The sequence below is a fragment of the Balaenoptera acutorostrata genome, chromosome 18 (assembly GCF_949987535.1).
Source record: "Balaenoptera acutorostrata chromosome 18, mBalAcu1.1, whole genome shotgun sequence".
NCBI lineage: Eukaryota > Metazoa > Chordata > Mammalia > Artiodactyla > Balaenopteridae > Balaenoptera > Balaenoptera acutorostrata.
Window position 1 is genome coordinate 75,471,033 of NC_080081.1, and position 18,286 is coordinate 75,489,318.

Consider the following 18,286-nt stretch of genomic DNA (forward strand, 5'->3'; position numbering starts at 1 on the left):
TTTAACACGAAGTAGGCTGCAAAATACTATCAGAGAGAAGCAACACATAATAAACAGACCACATGGAAGAAAAATATTCCAAGGGCTTCCTCAGACAGTTTCGTTGAGCAGCAAAACCTAAAGAGGCCTAATCTGACCGTGGACTCTGGCCATGTGGCTTCCATTTAGAACAGAGATTAGACCTCAATTTCAATTCTCCAAAGCCAAAAATCACCCCAGAAAACATAACATTTATAGCACCATAAAGTCTTCCAATTGGCGCCTCTTAGATGTATACACATCTATGGCTCGCTGAGGTTTTACATGAAGAGATGGAATTTCTTCAGTAGCCTATTTGCAAATGCTCCCCGGTAGACTTCAGAATATGTAAGAATTTCTGAAGGAAATCTCGCAGCGGTTCCTGGTTACCATTACCCTCACCCCAGCGCACTCGGTCCCCCACATGCTCCGCCTCCAGCCTCAGCCCTCATCCCCCTCACACGCCCCAGGCCCCCCACCTGGACTAAATCGGAGCACACCGCACTCCCCCTGGTCCTCTGCCCTTTACACGTCGTTTTCCTTTTGTCTGAACAGCCTTCCTTCCCAACTTGTTCTTCCCCAGACAATCCTACTCCCACCTTTTATTTTTTTATCTTTTTTACTGAAGTACAGTTAATTTACATTGTGTTAGTTTTAAGTGTACAGCAAAGTGATTCAGTTATACATTGTACATATTCTTTTTCAGATTCTTTTCCATTATAGGTTATTACAAGATATCGAGTATAGTTCCCTGTGCTATACAGTGGGTCCTTGTTGTTTACCTGTTTTATATATAGTAATCCTACTCATCTTTTAAAATTCACTTTCGCTCTTGGGTCACTTTCTCTACACCTCATCCCTCGTGTCTCACCGCCATCCCCCCTGAACCCCGCGCTCCCACAGCACTTGGCATGGACCTTTAATACAATGCTAATCATTGCGCATTGTTCACTTTTCTGGTCCAGAGCACTCGAGAAATGTTCGTTGGATTAATCTCTTTAGAAAACCACCAGTGAATGTCTGAAAAAAGAAACACATCACTATACTGTTGAGGGCATTAGAGAGAAGCCAAATTAAATTAGGTCGACCACTTATATATTTGCCCAAGACTATGCAGGACATGGACGTGCAAGGCACGACCCCTAACCTCTCTGTGCTTTGAAAACCTAGTTGGAAGGCGATTAAGGGGAGCATGAAACCATTAGAACCAGACCAATAAAGATTTTGAGCTCCTCCTGTGGGTAACATAGAAACCCTAGTTTGTATAAAACAGACTACACAGTGCTGCTGATAAGGGCTAAAGGACTTCCTAGAGGCCAAAAATGATATGGCGAGTGACTTGACCTCTGAAGGAGGCCTTGCAGGATGTCGGATTGGCCAAGTGGATGGGGCAGGAAAGAAGACAGCGAGTTATGTGGCAGCTCTGGACCTCCCACACTGATATCTCCCTTGGCAATGACAGAGGCTAAACAATTCTAACCATTTCCTACTGGCTAGTCCATTGAATTTTCTGAGGAATTGGTACTTTTGTTTTTAAATTTATCTTACTGAAGTATAGTTGATTTACGATGTTGTGTTAATCCTACCGTATAGCAAAGTGATTCAGTTATACATATACATTCTTTTTCATATTCTTGTCCATTTTGCTTTATCACAGGCTACTGAATATAGTTCCCTGTGCTAAACAGTAGGACCTTGTTGATTATCCATTCTCTATATAATAGTTTGCATCTGCTAATCCCAAACGCCCAATCCATCCCTCCCCGTCCCCGAGGAATTGGTACTTTTGATTCATGACCTCTTTTTCCTCACGGGGCATTAATCTTCAATATCACTTAGAGAAATGGTCTAATCTGCAAGGTAGCTGCAGACACTATATATATGACTCCTTCTTGTCACCCATTATTGCCCCCAACAGCCCTGTTTTGAGTTCTTGTGTCTGCTTTTTATAGTTTTTCTGCCTTCTCCTTTGCTCTCTTTTGTAACTTTTTCTCTGCTCTCACAGTGATGGCTGTATCCAGCCTCTCTGCTGAAAAACTGTGGTTAGCTGACAAATCACCTGATCAGCCATCATCAAACCACACATGAAATATCTGTACCTATTTCTAAGAGAAGCATAAACAAACGAAGCCATATCCTAATATGGTAATGATAAAACAGTGCAAGGAAATGAGGATGTTTAGTCTAAAAATGAGTCCACTTGGGGAGGACAGGATTGTTTTCTTCAAATATTTAAAGGGCTTTCAGACAGAGGAGATGTTGGCCTCATTCTCTGACTCACCAGAAAAGATAACCAGAACCAAGGAAGGGAGATGGTGGTAAAGTTTCAAAGAGGCAGGTTTCAGCTCCACATAAAGATATAATTTTGAATAGGAAGAATTTCTGAAAGTTGATAGTATGTGCATCTTGTGAATGAGACGCAGTATCTTGAACAGAAGTACTCTGGGCTCATTGAATAAAAATTTCATCCTTGGATGCTGTTCAGAACGGTTAAAGGCAGTACCTGCCTAGTGATCTCATCACTGAAATTAGATTCTTGCTTCTGAAGTCTAAATCATTTATTCTTCTCACTCTGGCGGCTGTGAATTAGGTGAATCAAGCTTTAGACTTGGGCTTCCCTGGTGGTGCAGTGGTTAAGGATCTGCCTGCCAATGCAGGGGACACGGGTTCGAGCCCTGGTCCGGGAAGATCCCACATGCCACGAAGCAACTAAGCCCGTGCGCCACAAATACTGAGCCTGCGCTCTAGGACCCGTGCTCCACAACTACTGAAGCCTGCGCGCCTAGAGCCCGTGCTCCACAACGAAGAGTAGCCCCTGCTCACCACAACTAGAGAGAGCCCACGCACAGCAACGAAGACCCTTCACAGCCAAAAATAAATAAATAACTTTATAGAAAAAAATTAAAAAGCTTTAGACTTGATTTCCTAATATATGCAGTACAGACCCTTCACACTGACCTATCTTGTCAGGTTGAGTTTAGGAAGTGAAACCAGGGAAATAAATTGTGTCTGTGGCTATGTTTAACATATTTAAAGAGGTTCACAAATTAGCCAGGAAGGAAACTGTCTGCTCTTTTTATTTCCTTTGAAAAAGGATTCTTATACTCATAGATAAAACAATGTGTTATTTTTGTATCTGAAAAGGATGAGCGGACTGGGGAATCAAAGTGGCTTCTTTAAATAATCACAGGTCTTGTTTGGTTTGGACTGCTCAGGAGCACACGTGGAGTGCTCAGAGGGGAAGTTCTAATATTAAAAACAACAGCAACAAAACTGTAACTAACCAAAATAATTTCTGAAATTAACATAGCACGCCATAGCCCGTGGAACTCAACGGGACTGTTACAGTGCAACGGTGGCACATTTTCATCCACGGATTTAAAATAAACTACACTTTATCATTATCAGTAATAATCACTATATGTGTGTGTGTGTATATATATATATATATATATATATATTCTTCTAACAGATTTAGGCTTTGCTGTTGAAATAATAGCAAAGCATTGATAATCACACAGGAGAAAACAACTTGAAGAATAGTTACCATTTTTAACATTTTTCTGAGGAAGACTGATGGATGCAAAAATCATGGAAAGCACAGGACTGCCTCAGGGCAGTCCGAATACTTCAAATGACACCACAGGTGTGATTTGTAAATTTTGTGCCGCAATAATCGCACATTAACACGTTTCAGGAAAGGACTCACATGGCAGGAAGGATACACTATGTTCTTTAACATCTTTAACAAAGTCCCAAGAGTAAAGAGTAAGAAGAGCTCAAAAGGGACTTGTCTTGGGTATCCAGCCTTTTTTCGTCACCCTTGGCCAGCGCTGAGTTTGCATCTCTCCTTTCTGAGCCTCCTCTGATCTCTGACTGCCCCTACCTTAGCTCCTCTCTTCCTAAAGCCCACCTGCCCCCAGTTCTCTCCCCCTGGCTCTCCTGGCACTAGGGAGGAGGTGATAAACTAATTGACACGAAGATGTTGGTGACTGATGTCACTCCTCTCATGGGTGTTGGCAGTTCAGAAGGGTTTCCCCAGGAGAGAACAGAGAGAGACCGACAGCTGAGCAGGCAGCTCACTAATTTCACATGGGAGGGCTGGGGGCGGGATGTGCGTGCCTTTGTAATTAAACCCAAACAATGACATAAAGTTGGCCTTGATCAAGAATGCAAAAAATGGTGATGGAATTCGATTACAACATATGCCTGTTGACCGTGTGGTCCACCGTTTTAAGCAAATAACATGCATTAGCCTCCTTCAATCCAATGAGGGTTTTTTTTCCTACTTACAAGTGAGAATCCAAGGCCCCGAGAGGGTTAGGACCCTGTCCAGGGTTACAAAGCTCGGAAGAGGCAGTGCTGAGAGAACTGGATCCCTGTTTAACCACTCTGCTCTCCTGCCTCTCAGCCTGGTGGGGAAGAGGCCCCACTCTGAAGCCAGGTGCGTCCCTGCTCGTGAGCCGTGCAACCTTGGACAAATGACTTCCCTCCTGGAGCCTCAGTTTGCTCATCTGCAAAATGGGCGCGAATAATGGCATACCAACCTTACAGGGTTGTTGCAAGGATTAACACATTTAACACCATATCTGGCATATGATAAAAACTTCTTCAATATTAGCTAACACTATTGTTTGTTAATATGATAAACCAAATTCCATTTCAACAAAACTTCCTGTATTATAGTTTTTCTAGATTTAGCCAGTAAGTCACACAAATGGTGTTCCGGATCACAAAATTCCTATTTGACCTAAGGATTTAACTTCCTGTGATAAAAATGTATTACAGAACTGATAGGATAGCAATTTGAAGTATCTTTACTTAAAATTACTCTTGAAATGTACTTCAGATTTTTTTTTAAGTATTTATTTATTTATTTATGGCTGTGTTGGGTCTTCACCTCTGCGCGAGGGCCCTCTCTAGTTGCAGCAAATGGGGGCCACTTTTCATCGCGGTGCACGGGCCCCTCATTATCGTGGCCTCTCTTGTTGCGGAGCACAGGCTCCAGACGCGCAGGCTCAGTAGTTGTGGCACACGGGCCCAGTTGCTCCGCGGCATGTGGAATCTTCCCAGACCAGGGCTCGAACCCGTGTCCCCTGCATTGGCAGGCAGATTCTCAACCACTGCGCCACCAGGGAAGCCCTGTACTTCAGATTTAATCCGAATAGAGTATGCCTACAATCACTGTCCTTAAGAAGGATTCCAAGTTGATGGCTGTACACGAATCTATGTAGATTCCTATAAAGCTTCATAAATAGTATGAAGGCCAATTTTAATGTCCAATAAACCTTACAGACTTACATAATAAGGTTAACTGGATTACTGGTTACTGGATTTTAAATCAAAGGAGGTAGCATTGCTTGACTGGCTCACATGGGAGGCCAGGTCTAGGTGTACTGATCAGTTTTCTTTTCATCCATATATATTTATTGAGACTTCCACTAGGCCAGTGCTCAAGATGCAAAATGAACAAGAAACACACCCTCCTCTCTGTGTCCTAATAGCTTCATGGGTAGTAAACCCACATAAACAGTTACCTCAAATTAAAACAATGCCAGAACCAGAGACTAACTCCTAAGCCAGGCTGCAGCGTCAGGCCAATTTCTCAGGGAAAGTAACGCAGTTGTTTGTAGAAAATGATCAGTCCTTGGGTCAAAGTCTGATTCGTTGTAGAAGGAAAAGACAAATTGTGTTATATGAAATATGTTTGGATGAAGAAAACGATCTTGCACTTGAAGTCCAGAAAGTAATAAGAAGGGAAAAAAAGGAAAAGGCGGGCGTTGGGGGGAGGCCTTCAAAGTAACAGCTCACGCTGGCTTTATCCATCTCCCCTGTAAGGTGCGGTGCTCTTGTCACTTCCACATTTTAGGGATGAGGGAGGTGGGCACAGAGTCCTTGGCCTCAGACATAGCTGCTTGTAGGGTCACATAAAGATTTCCTTTTCTGCAGTTAAGGAAGGCCCTGGGGCCAGGGACCCTGGTCTTCTGCTTGGGGAGTTTCTCCAACTTCTTGGGAGGCACCACCCAGTTAAACTGCACGAGCTGAGCTGCCTGATTCTGCTGCCTGTTGACTCAAGTAGTCGGGTACCACTCAGAGCCACATGTCAGGGCCGGTGTGATGCTGCCACACCCCACAGCCCGGGCCCCATGCAGACAGAGCTGCCATCACTAGCAGAAAGGCCCAGGGCAGGACGGCAAGACACCGCCCAGCTGTCCAGACTCTAGACAAGGCGTACCATCTTCAGAAACCAGCCCTTCCTCTGTCTGGCACCTGCCCTTCCTATCTCAGCAGGGATGGGATGAAGCCTGGGAGGGTAACTGACATGGAACGTTCTGGGCAGCCAGGTCAGCAACCTGAAATAAGAGGTACAAATACCTGACCTTTTCGAAACAGCCACTTCTTGTCATTGCCCCGTATAAAGATACCCTTGGACCATGTCCTGGTGCTGGTCTCTCACACACATCAGACGGGAGGGACGTCCCTGAGATCCAGTGCTAACTCCTGTTATTGTCAAATCCCACCCACGTTCCACTGGCCTCCTTCGCCTGCCGTCTGCAGCTGGGCTCTTTCATGCACCGAGTTCATCAGCTGACACCAGCGAGGTGAAGCTGGGTGCAGTCCAGCCAGCGTGTGGATGTCTGACCTCTGAAAACACGTCCAAGAGCTGGATAGGAAGAATTGCTGCTGCCTTAAATCAATCTATAGCAGACTATCCTAATAGTTACTTTCCAAATAAAGATGGAGATCAAGTTATCAGACAAGATAGAGGTAGAGCCTAGATACCACATCTTACAAAATGAGTTTAGTTCTCAGTCAACAGTAATAGAACACGAAATAGACCTTTCCTTCTAATTAACGTTCATCTTGAAGATGTTTTTGATGAGATGATTCCTTAAATGCCTAAGTGCACACAAACACATTTGCTCCCACTGCAAGGAATTCTGCCTGAGTAAGGACCGTGGAATTACTTCAGGGGGTCAACTTCCTGCCCCGGGGAATGCAGTGGGAAAGTTCCCACAACGAGAGGGGGCCTCTCCCAGGGCATTCCGTGCAGGAGGCCTCTGCAGAGGCTTTATGCAGACAGGGCCGTGTCTTAAGATGCTCTCAGCATCTCCAGGAGCCAAAGGCCCCTGTGCCCTGAGCAGGTCCCAATCAGTTTTTCGGTTCCACAAAACGTATTTGCAGCATAAGCAAAGAAGTGTGTGTATGTGTGAATACAGCAAGGCAACATTAAACCTCTTACTGCAGGGGAGGAAATCCAAACTCACAAACTTGCGTTTACAGTTTTCCCATCAAGACGACACACTGAAAGAAAAGGTGGTCATACTTTGAAACTTCTCAGTCTCAGGAGATTCAGGGGAAAAGTGACCACAAGATGCCAAAGCAGCAAATGAATCCAAATTCATTCACTCACTCAGCCAACACTTTCAGGATGCCTTCCTGCTACATGCCAGGCACTCTTCTCCACACCAGAGATGCAGCAGTGAACGAGAGGACCTACGTTCTACTGCTTCACGCAGCGCTTTGAATACACCCGTCAGTTCATACCTGAACACCAGACTGTGAGCTCCATTCCATGCCCTTTCACTTACCACCGTACACCAGCACCCAGAACAGAGCCTGGGACACGGGTGATGTTCCGTATGTTTATCAGATGAATATATGTGAAAGGGAATTTGGCCCAGAACCCTTTGAACGCTTCGTGAAACTCTCTGGAGACAAAGCAAAGTATGATTTATCCACTTACTCACCCAGTTCGGTGAGTGGGGATAGAAAGATGAATAAGGTGTGACCTCAGCCCTGGGAAGCCTACATCCTGGTAGAGAAATGGCAAAGGCCAAAGCACAGAGGTGCAGAAGGGCTGGTCTATTTACAAAACTACAAGTATTTGACGTAGAGCACGTGGGAGGGCAGCAGGAGATGAGGCTGAAGAAACAGGCAAGGTTGGGCAGAAAGGACCTAAGAGCTTGGGCTTCTATCCTGACGGGGCTGAGGGTGGGCAGCAGTGATGGAATTTCAGGAGTCCCAGGATGGAATCCATGATTTGGCAAGATCACACGGGCTGGAGCGGAGGAGAGACTGGGGACTCAAGGCTGGTTAGGAAGCTGATGCGGTCATTCAGGGGGACTTAGGGGGCCTTGACTTAGGTGGTGATCACGCGGTAGGACAGGGGGTGACAATTTCATGAGCCGTGGAAGCAGAATAAGCAGGACTTGGGGATGGGCTGAAAAGAGAGAAAAAGCCAGATTCCCCTCTAGCCGTGGTGAGGACAATGGCCTCAGGAAGTGTAGGTATGTGGTGGCTGAATGGAGAAGAGAGAAGAGGGAAGTGGCTTGGGTTTTAGCTTGTGTATTTGCTACTGTTGAGGGCAGAGAACCTTCACTAGCTCCAGCTGCCCGCAGCACTGAGTTGAAACCACAGGGATACTCACAATTCTCTGTGGTCTGGTCCCGTCCCGCATCTCGCATTATACTCCGCCAGTGCCCTACTGTTGCCCGATTCTGGGCCTTCACACATACCCTTCCCTCTGCCTATAATGCCCTCCCCTGCCTTCATCCCTGTAGGTCAAAATCCATTTCAAATGTCACCTCTCCCAAAAGGCGTTAGAGTCTCTCATCTGCAAACTCTTTGTACCTAGTTTCTTTGTATTTGCCTTAAGTCTCCTGGTTAGGTTGTGAGTGAGCTCCTGGAGAGTGACAGCAGCTTTCCCTCATTCACCTTCCCATCTCCTTGCCTGGGGCAGGACTCAACACGTCTTCCGTTGAGTTAAAACAAAGAGCCCACCAGATAAAACTGTCATCCATGAAATGGGGATATTCTTGCCCCTGCTTCATCGGGCGCGTGTGAGGACTTCGCACGTAAGAAGTGCTCAATAAAAAGTATCATCACCCATGTCACTATTCTTCTTTTTTTTTTTTTTTCTTTTCTTTTGGCCGGGCGGCGCGGCACGCAGGATCTTAGTTCCCCGACCAGGGATCGAATCCCCGCCCCATGCAGTGGAAGCATGGAGTCCTAACCACTGGACTGCCAGGGAAGTCCCTCACCGTTTCTAAAAGGAAGAAGTTTCACTTGATCTTGGCCTAACTTAATACTAAGAACTCTGTCTCCTTTTTTTTTTTTTTCTACTTTATTTATTTATTTATTTTTGGCTGTGTTGGGTCTTCGGTTCGTGCGAGGGCTTTCTCTAGTTGCGGCAAGCGGGGGCCACTCTTCATCGCGGTGCGGGGACCGCTCTTCATCGCGGTGCGCGGGCCTTTCACTATCGCGGCCCCTCCCATTGCGGGGCACAGGCTCCAGACGCGCAGGCTCAGTAGTTGTGGCTCACGGGCCCAGCTGCTCCGTGGCATGTGGGATCTTCCCAGACCAGGGCTCGAACCCGTGTCCCCTGCATTAGCAGGCAGATTCTCAACCACTGCGCCACCAGGGAAGCCCCTCTGTCTCCTTTTAATGAAGTTCAAGGAAAGAAGCATCACTTTAGAGTTCCTGGGAAAGTGTCCACTGGAATCAAGAAGCAGGGAACCACTGTTCTGGCCCACTGGAGCATTCCTTTACAAAGCCCAAAGACTGTCCTCTCTGGAAGCTTCTCTTGGATACTTTGGGTCTTTTCTTCTTGGTCATGGAAAAACAGTGCTCGGCTTTTGATCTGTGTGATTCTGGGAAATAAGGTGATTGGGAAGAACTGGCTCTAGCTGGTACCTCTGCTCAGCTCGGCGCTGCAGGCTGCCTGGAGAATTGTGACAGTCCTGGGGTTTTAGTTTTATTTTTAAAACCCACTTTGAAGAATTTTGTGAGTCCCCAGGGAGACTTCTTATGTCTTTTTTTTTTCTTTTTCTTTAGAATTTCCTCTAAAACCCATTAGGGAGATCTCACATAGTCCAGATTTAGCGCTGTAATGAGGTTTTGTTCCTGCCTTAATTTTTTTTCCCCATTGTTAATTTCTCCTCTATTTCTGGGATGCTTTGCAAACTCAACAGCAAAATTTCTGGAAAGTCTTTTCATTTCCATGTAAGTTTATGATGATAATAGCATGGACCCTGCCTGATTGAGAAGGTAAGAGGCTCTGTCCTGGAAGCCGATTCCTGCGCCAGTCAGCCAGCTGCATTCTGTGATGAAGCATTCCAGGTCACCGACCTTCTTCTGTCAAATCACAGACCCGGAGTTTGCGAGTTGCTGTTTAGCGCCCTCTTGGTGTTTTTATCTCCCCAGGAACCTCAGACAAGTCTAATCTGGAGCTGATCACTCTGACGTGTACCTGTGTGGCTGCAACCCTCTTCTGGCTCCTGTTAACTCTCTTTATCCGAAAACTGAAAAGGGTAAGAACATTTCAGACGAACTTCTATGCTCCTTTTTGCATAATCTTCCCAAATGCCTAGCAGCGCCGCTGGTGTAGTGACATCATGCAAGGTTCCCCCCAAAATGCCTGCCTGATGTCCAGAGCAGGCACTGAACAGATGGCAGACCCTCTTCCTCCCCTCCTGTTCCTCCCTCTGACCTGGTGAACATGGCAAATGAATCATTAAAACGTCCCGTGGGACTTCCCTGTGGTCCAGCGGTTAAGACTCTGCACTTCCACTGTAGGGGGCGCGGGTTCGATCCCTGGTCGGGGAACTAAGATCCTGCATGCCATACGGCCAAAAAAAAAAAAGTATCTCAACCCTAACGTGGGGTGTTCAGAACAAAAGCTAGAGCAATGAACAGATGACTATTTCCCAGACACAGAAGGGACATTTTTGATATAAAATAAAGTCTTTCAATTAAATTCAACATGAGACCTGGGAAGCGTTCATGTTCTTAACCTCACTCTCTGCTAAGAACCAAAAGGGAAAAAGCAAAATAAAGGCCCACCTCTGTCTTATCTCTGCTGTTCCATACTCTTTGAGCCCCATGATAAAATTAAGTTCTTTAGAGTGTGAGGCTTAGGTAGGAATTCAGGACATCAGATTCCTATCATTAGGCCTGTAGCACAGTTTGCGTCTCTGAAGTTTAGTGGGGGAAAGAGCCAACCCTTACTCACTCATTCATTCATGGCGCAAATATTTCCCGTGTGCCTGCTCGGGGCAGAGTGCCAGACCCTGTGTAGGGACCTCTGATAACAGTTCAGAGCAAATGCTACAAAGCCGACTAAATAACACATAAGGGGGCGGAAGTCTGCAGTCGGAGAGACAGCACACGTCTGGGGCTGGAGCAGGCAGAGGGAACCCAGTGAAGAGGAGAGACTGACCCGGGGAAGAGGTGGGGATGAGAGACAAGGGGGCGCAGGAAAGGAGAGGAGAAGCTGCAGTGGTTGCCCAGGCAGGGCCCTGTAAGCTGCGGGAAGAACTCCCTCTGTGTTTTAGAAGTGAGAGGAAGCCTTGAAGGGGTGAGGTTAAGCAAAGGCGGGTGATTGTAAGGGTGAGAGATCTGTGTCTGGAAAGATGATTTCAGCTGTATGAGGAGAAAGGACCAGAGTGGGCAAGAGTGAATAGAGAAGAACCTAGCAGAAGACCTTGGTAGTCCAAGTCAGAAATGATGGTCACGGGACTTCCCTGGTGGCACAGTGGTTAAGACTTCCACACTCCCGATGCAGGGGGCCCAGGTTCGAAACCTGGTCAGGGAACTAGATCCCACATGCTGCAACTAAGGAGCCCGCGAGCTGCAACTAAGGACCCAGTGCAACCAAATAAATAAATATTTAAAAAAAAAAAAAGAGAGAGGGACTTCCCTGGTGGCGCAGTGGTTGAGAATCCACCTGCCAATGCAGGGGACACGGGTTCGAGCCCTGGTCCGGGAAGATCCCACATGCCACAGAGCAACTAAGCCCGTGCGCCACAACTACTGAGCTTGCGCTCTAGAGCCCGCGAGCCACAACTACTGAAGCCCACATGCCACAACTACTGAACCCACGTGCCACAACTATGGAAGCCTGCACGCCTAGAGCCCGTGCTCCACAACAAGAGAAGCCACCACGATGAGAAGCACACGCACCTCAACGAAGAGTAGCCCCTGCTCGCCACAACTAGAGAAAGCCCGTGCGCAGCAACGAAGGCCCAACACAGCCAAAAATAAATAAATAATTTAACTAAAAAAAAAAGAAATGATGGTCGCTTAGTCTAAATGATTAGAGTCAAGAGATATTTGGGAGATAAAATCAACAGGACTTGGAAGGTATCAAGGAGGCCTCCTCAATTTCTAGAGATGTATTAGCCCTTATTAGGAAGCTTTTTTTTTTTTTTTTTTTTGGCTGCACCACAGGGCATGTGGGATCCTAGTTCCCCGACCAGCGATTGAACCCGCGCCCCCCGCAGTGGAAGTGCGGAGTCCCAACCACTGGACCGCCAGGGAAGTCCCTATTAGTCCTTATTAATGTGCCAGGTCTTTGTGGCACCTTGTGGGACATTCGTTATGTTGTATCTCAGTTAATCCTTTAAAAAACACAAAGATGTTAAAATATTATTATTCCCATTTTATAGAGAGGGAAACTGAGGCTTAGAAAGGTAAAGTAACTTGCCCAAAGTCACTAAGCTAGTTAGAGTCAGAGCTGAGTTTTGACCCAGGTTGTTTGACCTTAGACTTGCTATTCAGAACCAGGAAGGTGTACTTTACAGTGTTGGTATGTGGGATGGCAGCCCTCCTCCACGGTGAGTAAATAACATCAGGCTTTTGTTGTATGGGGTGATTGGCTTTGAGACGTGACAATGAAGGAGTAAGTAACATCAGGCTTTTGTTGTATGGGGTGATTGGCTTTGAGACGTGACAATGAAGGCCACTGCTTTCGAAGGAAAGGAAAGTTAAACAATGGGGTTTTGAAAGGGGAGATACATCATATAGGGAAACAGAGCTAACAAAAGCAAAACTTGCCAAATCTGTAAGGGAGGTACAAAGACTACAGAGTTCAAAGGAGGAGAGGGGGAGAAAAACTTCTGAGAAAGCCCAGCTTAGAGGCAGACTTTGAAGGCTGTGGCTGGAAGAAAAGCAGCAGAAAGACACAGCCCACCTGAACTCCTGCCCACTCCCCAGGTTAGGGAAGGAGTCTGGTCACCTTGCACAGAGGAGCCTAATGGAAATAAAACTGGAAAGGCAAACTGGGACTAAATTGAAGAGGTCCTTTGTATTTCTAAAAATTTAGGAAATTTTAATGTCAATAAAAGGATGAGAGCAAGAAAGTATCATATCAGTAACCGGATGCCTATAGAATTTGAGAAGTAATTGGTTGTAGGAGGTGAGGAGGAGAAAGGTGTCAGGAATTACTTCCAGACGATTTCTCCAACTTCAGAGTAAATCCTCACTGATAAGGGCTGGATTTTCTTTTTTTTTTTTTTTATAAATTTATTTTTTTTTGGCTGCGTTGGGTCTTCGTTGCAATGTGCGTGCTTCTCGTTGCAGTGGCTTCTCTTGTTGCGGAGCACAGGCTCTAGGCATGCAGGCTTCAGTAGTTGTGGCGCACAGGCTCAGTAGTTGTGGTGCATGGGCTCAGTAGTTGTGGCTCACGGGCTCAGTTGCTCTGCGGCATGTAGGATCTTCCCGGACCAGGGCTCGAACCCGTGTCCCCTGCCTTGACAGGCGGATTCTTAACCACTGCGCCACCAGGGAAGCCCTGTATTTTCTCTTTTTATCCTCACCCTGCATAGGCCAGTGTTACAACTAAAGTTAACATTTATTCATACTTCCTATACTCCAGGCCGTACTTGCTTTACGTGGACTATTTCATTTGATATTCACAGCAACCCTATGAGATAAGTACCATTATCATCACTATTTTACAGACAAGGAAACTAGCCTTAAAAAGGTTAAGCACCTTCCCCAAGGTTATATGCTGGTCCGATTCCAATCCAGGCTGTCAAATTCAGAACCTGGGCTCTGAAGCGCCTGGCGGTGCAATTTCCACGCCAAGCACCTAGTGGCTGCTTGGTGTTAATGTCAATTGAAGGAATAAATACTTGTCAACCAAGATTCTACTTTCTGACTTGTCTCAAAGCCCTTCCTGAAGGCCTGTTGGGTGTTTCCTCTCATCCGCCTTATTGAGATGAAGCACAGATTCCACAGGTGCCCTGTGGGAAGACCGCCTTCACAGGCAGCTCCCTCGCCTCCGTCACCCCTGCCCACCTTCCCTCACTCCCTGCAGGACCCAGGCTGTCCCTGGCTGGACTCCAGCTCTTCCCGTGCTCTTGGAAGACTGGAGACCGTTTCTCATGGCCCTGACTACAGCAGACACTGAAAGCTCGAGTCATAAAACCTCTTCCAGCAGTGAGCACTAATGAACACCCAGCACTCCAGCGTAGGAACTGATATTCCTCTCTGGCCGCACAGCCTCGCACGAGCGTCTGACAGGCTGGGGCCCTCCAGTCTAACACCACTGGCAATCGCAGTTCGTGACAAACGTGCTCCCTATCTTTCTCCATTTTCCACTCTTCGTGGAGGCCAGGCAAATCTTCCTGCCTTGAGCTATCTGTCACACATTTCAGTGATAATTTTTGTGAGAAAGAGACAGATTGCAAGTGATGGATGAGGTGAGCTGTGACAGCCCAGAAAGGGGTGAGTCAGGGCCGAAGAATGTGGGCGGGTGTGAAATCGGGTGGATGGAGAGGTTCATCTTCTCTACTGAACTCTGATCCTGTTTAGGGAAGTGCTCCAAAAGGAAGGGCCTGAAACCCATTTAAGTGAAGTGTACATAACTTCTAGGCAAGAGTTATCAAAACCTAGCACATATAGGCAAACATACTTCCCGTCTGTCCTGCCCACAGAAATGCAGTCAATTCTACAATTAATTAACATTAACAGGGCATCACCCCTTAATGTGAACCTAAGACACTAAATGTAAAACCAGTTACGTATGATCTGAAATACAGGGTGTTTTCTGGGCTTAATTTGCATTACCAAGATAAAACAAGCACTAGAAGGTAGATGCCACCTTATTTATTTGACCAGTGGCCAAAAGAACTTGGGATGTGACTGTGTGTAAGTCTTGCCCCTTGGCCTTTGAAGTAATCAACTTCTATTTCTTATTGAAGATAAATCTTTTTTTCCTTTTTGTACATTTTTCCTTTTTTAAATTTTTATCTTTTTCCTGCTTCTGAGTCACAGTAATGTATGGTAAACATGAACTTGCAATATATGGAATAAGTTTGCATTTTGCATGAATTTTAATATAAATACTCAAATTCAAACTGAACAGTTTGGATGAATCCAGTACATCTGAACAGGGACTCACAAAATTTTGGTCACCAGGAAACTTGTGTAGCCTACTTGTCGGTGGATTCCTTGATTTTATTCTTTCAGAAGTGCTGACTTTTCAGTGTTTGTTAAGTGCTGAGCTCAGAACCCTTTCTCTTAAACTCCTCCAGGAAAATCTTATACTAATCTCACTATAGTCTTTTCAGGTTGCTGCAGCAACTAAGGGGCCAGGCCTTCTGAGTATATTTAAAACACTTCACGTGAAATGTGCCTCTCAACCATCCCAGGGATCCTGGGTTTACTTTGCCACCTCTGGCCTTTCTTGCAAATGTAGAAAAGCCACAGTCATGGACCCTGCCGTTGACTCATCTGCCATGTGTATTCCTGCATGTGGAGAATGGTCATGGAAAGTTATTTTTAGTCACAGTTTGGAATGATTTTATTAAAATGCCTTGCATTTTTTCAGAGGACTATTGCTTGTTTAAGAACAAGCAATAGGATCACAGCAGAATCTGAGTGCATTTGGTCTGAGACAGGACGGTGGAGTGGGTGCCGCAGAAATGCATTGTGGGAATAGTGAGGGGTTGCTTGATGAAAATTGCACGCTCACGTGTGATGTGTCTATGTGCATGCAGAGCGTCCTTCCTGTTCCCCACCACGTGGTTTCAACCCAACGAACCAAAATAGCAGCCGATGTTGCCAAGTGTTGTTTCTTGGATATCTGGGTTTTTAAAGTTGTTTCCTTCTTGGTGACTTTGAGATCTCTTTATTTCTCAGTCTTCTTCCGAGATTAAAACTGACTACCTATCGATTATCGTGGACCCAGATGAAGTTCCCCTGGATGAACAGTGCGAACGGCTCCCTTACGATGCCAGCAAGTGGGAGTTTGCCCGGGAGAGACTTAAGCTGGGTAAAGTATTTGTTCCGCATATTCCTAAACCCATAACCGAGCACCTACTACTTGCAAAGCACTGCGCTTTGAGGGACGCAGGAGTCAACTGGACTCGGGATTCTACCCTCCAGCTGCTCACAAACCAGCAAGGGAGATGGACACAGAGGTAAAGAATTCTCTAGAATCCTAAGACAGAAGGTCAAGGGGACAAGGCAGCACCTGTTAATTCTTTCAACAATTATTAAGCACCTTCGCCGAGCAGCAGATGCTCGTCTAGGTGCTGGGGATGCAAAGGTGCATTGAGTCTGTCCCCTCGAAGGGAGAAGGACACAGCCGTAAAAGCCGATAAGTGGAGGAGAAGGGGAGAGCTTAGTTCCAGCAGAGTCTTACAAGTACAGACACTCTTAAATAACGAAATTTTTGTGGATGAGAAATCGGTGATGTAGAACACAATTCAGGATGAGGAGGTGCAGTAAAACCAAATAGATGGTGAGAGAGTTGGTGCTCTGCAAGCCCGAGGACCAAAACCCCCTCTGCACGAATCTATAAATTACATGCTTTGAATTTCCCTGGGTGTTTGAAATGTCCACACAGAGAAAAAAGCCCCTGGGGGTCATTTACGTGTCATTTATGAAGAGGGAGGATTGCTGTTTTCTAGGTAACAGGGACGCTGTAAACACCGGGCCAACGTGCTTTCTCTCCAGCTTACCCCCAAGCTCCTCCAGCTCAGACAGCACGATGCAAATTAGCCTCCAGCCCACGGCGCTACAAAACAACAGGAGCCTCGGACACTCTTGCCCAGATATTTGGACGGTGGCTTCTGAAGGTTTTCCACTCTCTCCTATGTGTGCCAGAATCATTAATATTTGGAATGAAGAAAAGAGATCACGGAGCCAGCGGAGCTTGTTGCCCGAAGAACCTGTTGCTCCAATTCACTCGCATGGCCCCCCTCCTCCACATGCAGACCATATTGGGGTAGGGGTGTGAGGGGACAGAGAGGGAGAAATGGCTTTTCTTGTTGTTCTCCTGGGCCTTGAAATGACTCCACTTACATTTCTCCCTCCATGAGAAAGAAGACTTGGCCCCAAGAGTGCCTGCTGTTTGGCTTGGGGAAGAAAATCAGAAATCAGTAAAAGGCTGGAGAGACAGGCGAAAGCCAGCAATGGCTGCCGACGGCGGTGGGGGGGGGTTGTGTGGAAATCAACTAAATTTAGAGTAGTTCAGGGCAGGTGGCACACAAGATGAGTTCCTTCTGCAAGTCTAAATTATATGGCAGCTGGCCCAGCCCACCCCACCAGTGACCTTGGCAGGGAACATGGGATAGTTTTCCCACAACCGTAAGCCACTCTCGGGCCACACTGCTTTCCAGAGTTATTAGTCACAAGCAGACATGCGTCTTTCCGTATAGGAAACGCGAGCTTTCTGTCCCATTTCTTCATTCCTTGGCCTAGTACCATTGTGATCCTTGATAGCACATCAAGGGAGAATGCAAACCCTTCTACCAGAATTCCCCTGGGGCTCTGTGAGTTTAGAGAATCCCATTTCAGAAGAGTCTCCTTGCTGAAGATCTTTTGGTTCTTTTCCTTCCCGGAGCTGCCAGATGCTATGATCCGGCTAATGTACACGTGAGTGTCTTTGACGGATGAGGGTAAGTGGGTCAAATCAGCTAACTCTGCCCTTCAATGCAGTGTGGCTGCAAGGGCCAGAGGCATCCTTGTCCTACTCTATGGCCCAAGATTTATTTGGCTTAAAAAACAAATACATGACAGAAAGCAATCTGAAGTAACGTCTGGCAACTGAAAGTAATCAAAATTATGTCTGGATGGATGAAGAGGAAAAGCTGGTTTGATGGGCAGAGTTACAGCGAGTTACAAACGTAGAGAAATACACAGACCGAACGGCTTCTGATTTCAGCTGAGTGTACTCCGGGTTACGACTCGCAGCCCTGGCGACAGAAGTCAGAATTGATAGCACCTGATAGACAGAGTGAGCGTTTGGGTCAAAGGTGTTGCTACCATTGAAATTCCTGAAATCCAGAACGGGAAAAAAAAAAAACCTGTTTTGTTAGAGATGCCTCACTCCACCTGGGCGAGAATTCCGCTTCCATGCATTTATCACAGAAGTTGGGATAATGCCTGACAATGCATCTTCCTATTGGAAAATAAAGTCAGGATTACCTAACATGGGAAACCACACATGGAGTGTGGAATTTGGCAAGTGGATGGT

The 18,286-nt window shown here is 46.3% G+C and overlaps 1 protein-coding gene across 2 annotated transcripts in view; it reads left to right on the top strand.

Moving 5' to 3' along the window:
- The window catches only part of FLT1 (fms related receptor tyrosine kinase 1), a 173,051-nt gene that overhangs the window by 122,710 nt on the left and 32,055 nt on the right, over positions 1-18,286 (top strand). For both annotated transcript variants that reach the window (XM_057533232.1, XM_057533231.1), the window contains 2 exons: positions 10,225-10,331; positions 15,946-16,078. In XM_057533232.1, coding sequence (XP_057389215.1) covers positions 10,225-10,331; positions 15,946-16,078 — 240 coding nt within the window. The remainder of the gene's footprint in view (positions 1-10,224; positions 10,332-15,945; positions 16,079-18,286) is intronic.